The sequence below is a fragment of the Mercenaria mercenaria genome, chromosome 4 (assembly GCF_021730395.1).
Source record: "Mercenaria mercenaria strain notata chromosome 4, MADL_Memer_1, whole genome shotgun sequence".
NCBI lineage: Eukaryota > Metazoa > Mollusca > Bivalvia > Venerida > Veneridae > Mercenaria > Mercenaria mercenaria.
The window spans coordinates 19884849-19891830 of record NC_069364.1 but is presented as its reverse complement, the minus strand read 5'-3'; the positions used below and the strand labels follow the sequence as shown (position 1 = coordinate 19891830).

The 6982-nt window shown below is 36.6% G+C and overlaps 1 protein-coding gene across 37 annotated transcripts in view; it reads right to left on the bottom strand.

Annotated features, from left to right (window-relative positions):
* Positions 1-1441: 1441 nt before the first annotated feature.
* LOC128556235 (androglobin-like) overlaps positions 1442-6982 on the bottom strand; it is a 156811-nt gene continuing 151270 nt past the window's right edge. For 19 of the 37 annotated variants that reach the window (XM_053540619.1, XM_053540628.1, XM_053540618.1 and 16 more), the window contains 5 exons: positions 6277-6488; positions 5767-5862; positions 5196-5425; positions 3984-4167; positions 1442-2530 (listed from right to left, as the gene is read on the bottom strand). In XM_053540619.1, the coding sequence (XP_053396594.1) occupies positions 2327-2530; positions 3984-4167; positions 5196-5425; positions 5767-5862; positions 6277-6488 (926 nt within the window). In that variant the 3' untranslated portion in view covers positions 1442-2326. The remainder of the gene's footprint in view (positions 2531-3983; positions 4168-5195; positions 5426-5766; positions 5863-6276; positions 6489-6982) is intronic. The other 18 variants (XM_053540638.1, XM_053540640.1, XM_053540639.1 and 15 more) reach the window with 2 other exon arrangements.

The window sequence follows — 6982 nt, the reverse complement described above, 5'->3', positions numbered from 1 at the left end:
GCCACATGACACTGGGCAGTCAGATGCCCATCTAATTAAAAAATTATAGGTAATACACATACATATTAACAATGAAATCACAATGTCACCTCTTTGTAATTTTTCTGACATTATATATAATTGTGCGTTCAGTATATCATAAGCAAACAAGCAAATTCGATGAATTGGTATCCCCCGCCGAAAGGGTTTGTGGTGAGGAATGGCAAAAAGATATATCCGGCAAAAAGTTAAGGATGTTAATAAGAAACAAATAATTTCATTAGTCAAAATGAATTTAACAGAAAACAAATGTTTAATTAAAGAGTACATAATAAATGTATGATACTTTGATCGTGACTAAAGAATTTATTTTGAATGGGATATGCTTACTGTAATAAGGTTAGCTTTTAAAATTAAATGCAGTTAATTGAAATGTGAGCTTGAAGTTTAACTGGAATGAAATATTGTCTTTGAGTGGTTTGGCACCAGGTGTTGCTGTTTTACATGTACATTGAACATAAAAGATCAGATGTCCTTAAGAGAACACAGGTAAGATATCTTGAACATGGCTGAGGGCAAGGTTTGTGCAGTCACAACTTAACATGTTGAAGGTTTGAACATTTAAAAAAAAAAAAGGAATGGAAATATATATTTTTTTAGGGGGTGGGGGTGCAGGGAACGGGAGAGGAAACAAAATTTCACATGTTGAATTTAAATATTGATTGAAAATTAAAAAAAAAAAAAAAAAAAAAAGGTAAAAGGGTAAAGTTGGGGGGTGGGGGGGCGGGCAGAGGATGCATGATCAGTGGTGGGCATGACTGGGTGGAGAAGTGAGGTGGGATAATGGTACAACTTGGAAGGTTTGAAAAAAAATCTAAAATAAGAAATGAAAAAAAAAAAAAAAATTTGGGATGGGGGAGGGGGGTTGGGAGGGGGAGGGGGTGTGACCAAGGCAAGTGGGTGACCAGGTGTGGGTGCGCAACTTCACATGTTTATAATAAATGTTCACAGAAAAGAATGAAAGAAATTTAATGAAATTCTGCCAAATGGTAAGTTATGTACAAATATGTTGATTTTTAGACAATTAAAGGGCAATAACTCTGAAGTTACAAAAAGAAATCCGTCCAAAATTGTCTGTGCACAACCACATTATAGTGCTCTAAATTCTGTTAAAGTTTCATAGTTCTAGGTCAAATATATCAAAAGTTATGATGCAGAAATTGGCATATCTATAGATCTATAGTACCCTAAACTTCCAAGGGCCATAACTCTGGTGTTACTTGCACAATCTGTCTGAAACTTGATGGGCCCCATAACCTCATAGTGGTGAACATGTATATGAAGTTTGTTTGAAAAAAATGTAAAGTAAGGAATGAATTTTTTCTTTTTTTTTTTGGGGGGGGGGGGGGGGTCGGGGGATAGGGGGGGAGGTGTGTGATCAAGGTAAGGGGGGTGACCAGGTGTGGGTACACAACTTCACATGTTTACAATAAATGTTCATGGAAAAGAATGAAAGAAATTTAATGAAATTCTACCAAATGGTAAGTTTGTTATGTACAAATATGTGGATTTTTATACAATTAAAGGGCAATAACTCTTAATTTACAAATAAATCCAAATGAAATTGTGTGTACACAACCACATTATGGTGATCTAAATTCTGTTTAAGTTTCATAGTTCTAGGTCAAATATATCAAAAGTTATGATGCAGAAATTGCCATATTTATAGTACCCTATATAGTTAACACTAGAAACTTCTAAGGGCCATAACTCTGGTGTTACTTGGGCAATCTGACTGAAACTTGACGGGCCGCAAGAACTCATTGTGGTGAACATGTATATGAAGTTTTGAATAAATATTCCCAACCATTTCCTAGATATGGCTCCGGACGGACGGACGGACGGAAAGACGGAAGGACGGACGGACGGACGGAAAGACGGACGGAAGGACGGACGGACGGACGGACGGACAACGCCAAAACTATATCCCTCCGACTTTCGTCGGGGGATAATAAACAGTGATTTTTTTTAATGTCCCATCATGTCACACATATATATTTTGTTATCACAGATTTCAGCATCACAGTATAAATATACACTTATATTCATATCCTCCTGCAGAAATTTCCTAAAACATGCTTACATTCGCATATAGTACTGATTATTCCAAAACACAGTTACCATGCATATTTCAATAAACACTAACAACACAATAAAAAATAATTTCAACAATAAATATATATTTATTATTTACACAACTCGCTTTAAAATAATCCACTTATTACTCTAATACTTTATCACAGATTAGAATCAAATTTAATTAAAAAGTAAACTAAAAGTTTATTGGTTATTTCTTCTTTTTAGCTGAGGGACTCTTTTTGCCCTTAGCACTGCCTTTCTTGCCCTTTGGGGATTTGGCCTCTGCATCGGCCTTCTGTGCCGCCTCTTTTGCTTCAAGTTCTTCAAGTTTCTTACGTTCAGCTTCAAGATACGTCTGTCTAAATGCTTCTCTAGGTTTGTTTATAGATTCCCTAGCTGCATCAAGCATGGCCTGAAATGTCAAAAAATAGATATGGCTCAAATCTGGAGGTTGCTACATATCCTAGCATTTTTGTTACCAGTAACAAATATATATGCTGGCAACAGGCTGGTGTTCTTAATGACTGGTTGTAAAACATTTCATATTTGTTAACAAGAGTGACAGACTGTCACAAAATATGCCCGCCATCAAACTTGGCCTAATTCAAGGGCAATAATCCAAGAGTGCCTGGGACAATTTGGTCAAGAGATAATGCCCACTAACATTGTCAGCAAGTTCGATGAAGATCAGATGAAAACTGTTCGACTTAGAGAGCGGATATGCTTTTGGTTGCCATATGTCCGCCTGCCACAGATGTTCACATAATATGCCCTGCTCTTCCAGAGACGGGTGTAAAAAAATGTGCTTCTTTTCAATTACATTATGGAAAACAAGAGTGCCAGACTGTCACTAAATATGCCCGTCATCGAATATGGCTTAATTCAAGGGCCACAATCCAAGAGTGCCAGGAGTGATTTGGGAGATTATAGAACTTGGCCAGGATATAACAACCGCCCAATGCCACAGGACTGGTGTTCTTTCAGAGACGGGCGTATAAAAATATGCTTTACCAGCATACTTCCTGCTGATTGGTTTTGAAGCCTTTTTCCCCCAAACAAAGTTCTTTTGTCAATACATATATCCATGAAGGTCCCACTTAAAGGGACTGGCCTACAGATCATTCGACAACAAAGAAAATATTTTTTTCAGGTATCTGGAAATAAATGCTATATTTCTGAAGAATGCTTTAAAACTTAATTACTGACAAACTATATGTTACGGAAACGCATGAAAAATTGGCTATTTTTTCTTACTACTTTTTACAATGAAAATCTAAAAGCAATTGTTACGCTTTACTCCAGGTAAACTGTCTCGATAATAAATATCTATAATTTTAAGTCATAATTCACTAATTCCACTATAGTTCTATTGGTTACAATGACAGGAAAATGTCTTTATTGCCGCAGCGGTCTGGGGTTTGATTCCTGACGTGGTACTTATTTTTGCTTGATTTGGAATTCTTAAAATCCTTTAGAAAAAAATCCTCATATTCTAATGTTCTTAATATGACCAAATTTCAATTTGAAAGAAAGATTTTTGAGCCAAATCTGGAGGTCAGTGCCTTTAAGGTAATTCTGCATGTATGTTTTTGAGACATTTGGTTTTATGTCAGTTATCCAAATAACTTAGAATAACATCAGGACCCAGAAAATTTAAAACAGATCTGTGAAAAGTTTCATTGAGAAATAATAGTATCAAAATTAGGTTTATCATAAAATAACTACAGTCTGGAGCTTTTATGCATATGAAGATATCATAGAGAACAACAAATGAGTGTTATTCTATGCTTTAAATACTTATTATTTTGATTCTAACGCGACTTACTTCAAATAACATTAGACAAGAACCAGACTATTTAACCCACCTGTAATTCTTCACATTCCTGTAATTGTTTTTCCTTGGTCATATTGCGTAATTCTTTATCTTTCTTTCTCCAATCCTCCACCTGTTGTCGGAATGCCTTGTACTCTGTGATCTGTTTCTGCTGCTCCTGGAACCTACGCTGCATTTCCTCCTCATCCAGGTATCGTGGAGTGTCTGTCGTATGTCTGCAACAAATATTGCAAATTGTTTTTCAAGCTTTAATGGTAGAAGACGTAGACTCACCTCAAAACAATATTTCCTCAAAGGGTACTTGGGTAGACCCATGAGTTTTAAATCCCACAAAAAAAAAACTCTGGTGCACAACTTAACATACTGGGTACTATTTGTAAAATTAATGACTGGGTCAGGTTCTTCTTGGGACGCGTGCAACACAAACTTTTAGGCCCTCTACGTATATTTTTGTCATAATCGAGGGCAATACTTGGTTCTGGATGAGCGGAATTCCAGGGCGTAGAAATGCAGATGCTTAGTAACAATCCTGTAAGATTTGATGACTCTGGATCAAATATTTTTTTGAGATATGAACGACAAAACTTTGTATGGTTGGACAGATGGACATCCAGACAATGGGAGAACGGCAAATTTTATTATTATACTAGTGCCCCCATCCCCTTTCCTACGGTGCTCACAAATTTGTGAATATTCTAGCTTTGCTAGTACGCAACAGATGCAGATGTTTACTGGATACTACAGTTATAAAATCATGCCTTTTTTTTTTTTGGTAATAAAAATGTCTTCCCTCAGCAAACTGTTTCCTCACATAATCATCAGATCAGATCCTGATCATAGGTGCATAGAGAATGGACACTAATATACAGAAAGATTAACAGAATGGTAATTTTAAAGCCTTATATAGTATATACGTTTCATAACTGTTTGTTTTTGGGTATAACGCTGTTTTTTTCCCTAACTGTTACAGTTATGTAACTGCAGAAAGTTAACCTTACTAGTGTTTCTCTGCAAGTAACTGTCAACTTCACATGAATCAGAGGTGGAGAACAAATGGTTTGAGACATAATGTCTTTTATTTAATGGTCATAAAGAACATATGCCACACCCCTGGATTGAAGTCACGACCCTGCGATCCATAGATCTGTGCTCTCTATACTGAGTTATGCAGATGGGCTTGTTTTATAAATGTATATATATATTTTAAAATGGCTTCCAACAAAACATGTAAATTTTTACAAACCTTAGGAATGGAGTTATATCTACTGGTTGTAACATTTCTTTAGGTGTAGGGGGTGGAGGTGGCTCAAGTGTAAGATTTCCATCATCATCACCAAGAAGGGACCCTGGGGTCTGAGGAGGTACATATCCAGGCTGGTCAGCTCCCTCACCCTCAACCTTCTCTGTCTCTTCTTCATCATCCTTCAACTTGATCGTGTGTGTAGATAGGTACTTCAACCGTGACTGCATCGCCTAGCGGGTACATTGAATTATTTTTTTTTAAATAAGGTTTTCAATATGACAAATAGTTTATATAACATTCATAAGACATAAACTTCACCACTGCCTTCCCAGTAAAGATTGCTTCTGCATTATGATACTAGTAAATCTGACTTATCCTCTAGTCACTATTTACACCAAGGCAGGAAATTGTTAATCTTGCATAATGGTTTCTGTAGGTTAAGCTATTATATTTTAATAAGAATCTCCATCTACATCTTTAAATTGTGTTCCTACAAAATATTTGCTTTTTTTTTATCATGTGACCTATATTACAGAAATTAACACAGAATGTTGTATCAGTGGTAACTAACCTTAGCAGCTCTACCAGGTTCAGCATCTTCCCAAGCTTTCTTCAGGGCTCGAATCTCATCAGCTCTCTCTGTATCTTTCTTAATCTCAATTTCCTCCTGAAAATATGAAATGTTTAATCCACTTTTGTGTTGTTTCTGCTGGGTGTAATGCCACATTGACACAATGATAGGTCACATGGAAACATTCTAGATTTTGAAAGTAGAAGACGACCAAAGGTACCCCCAGGTACATTATTTCAGGTGTGGCTGGCATATAGGTAAAACTGTCCTTCTGTAAGTCAGTTGAATGGCTTCCTCACAAGCAATAGTTCCACACCCCAAGTGACGTTTCAAACCTACAGCAGTGGTAGCAAGTGATCTGAGGTCAGCAACTTTAACCACAAAGCCAAGGAGGCCTTAGATTTAATCTCTTATTCTACATTTACAATATCTAGTTAAAATGAACTAGAATAAATGAATTAACATTATATGTTCTTAACACTGCTGTACTTTGAATAAAAATAAACATACCACAGCATTAGCATCGCTGACAACTCTGAGAGACCAATGAGGTTTTCCAAGGTCAAACTGCTGTGATGGAGGTCGTGACCCCTTGCCATCCTTGTCCTTGCCCTTGTCTTTCCCGCCTTTTCCACCCTTACCTCCCTTGGCACCTTTATCAGCAGCAGCGGGAGCTTTCTCAGTCTTTGCTGGCTCCTCGGCAGTTTTCTCTTTGAATGCCACTACAGAAGACAGGAAAAAATAGCTACTTAGAATACCTTCTTTAAAACTCGCCTGTATATCATTTTGTTGGGAATAACATATAAGTGTTCAAGATAATACAACTGATGTTTATCCTCACACTGTCTAGGACTTCATACCAGTGTTAAACTGTTCTTCACCATTAGCAAACAAACTACCCTCGGTATCATATGCACTGAACAAATGATTTACTATCCCAAGTAATGTTGTTGTGTAGAACATTTCCATTCACAAAAAATGCTCAAACTCTAGATGGTATTTCTGTGTTCTTCCTTGGAGTTGGTGTCTATTCAAAGTTGTGTAACAAAAGTTCCGTTTAAGCAGGTGCTAGGGGGCATGAGATGTTGCACATTTTATTACCTCTCACAAACAGATTAAAACCGAGTCTGCTATTATTCTTTTTTGTTGCATTCTATGCTTCCAAGGTATCTCTTTAAAATTTTTATTTCCTATCATACTGAGAGATTTCACATAG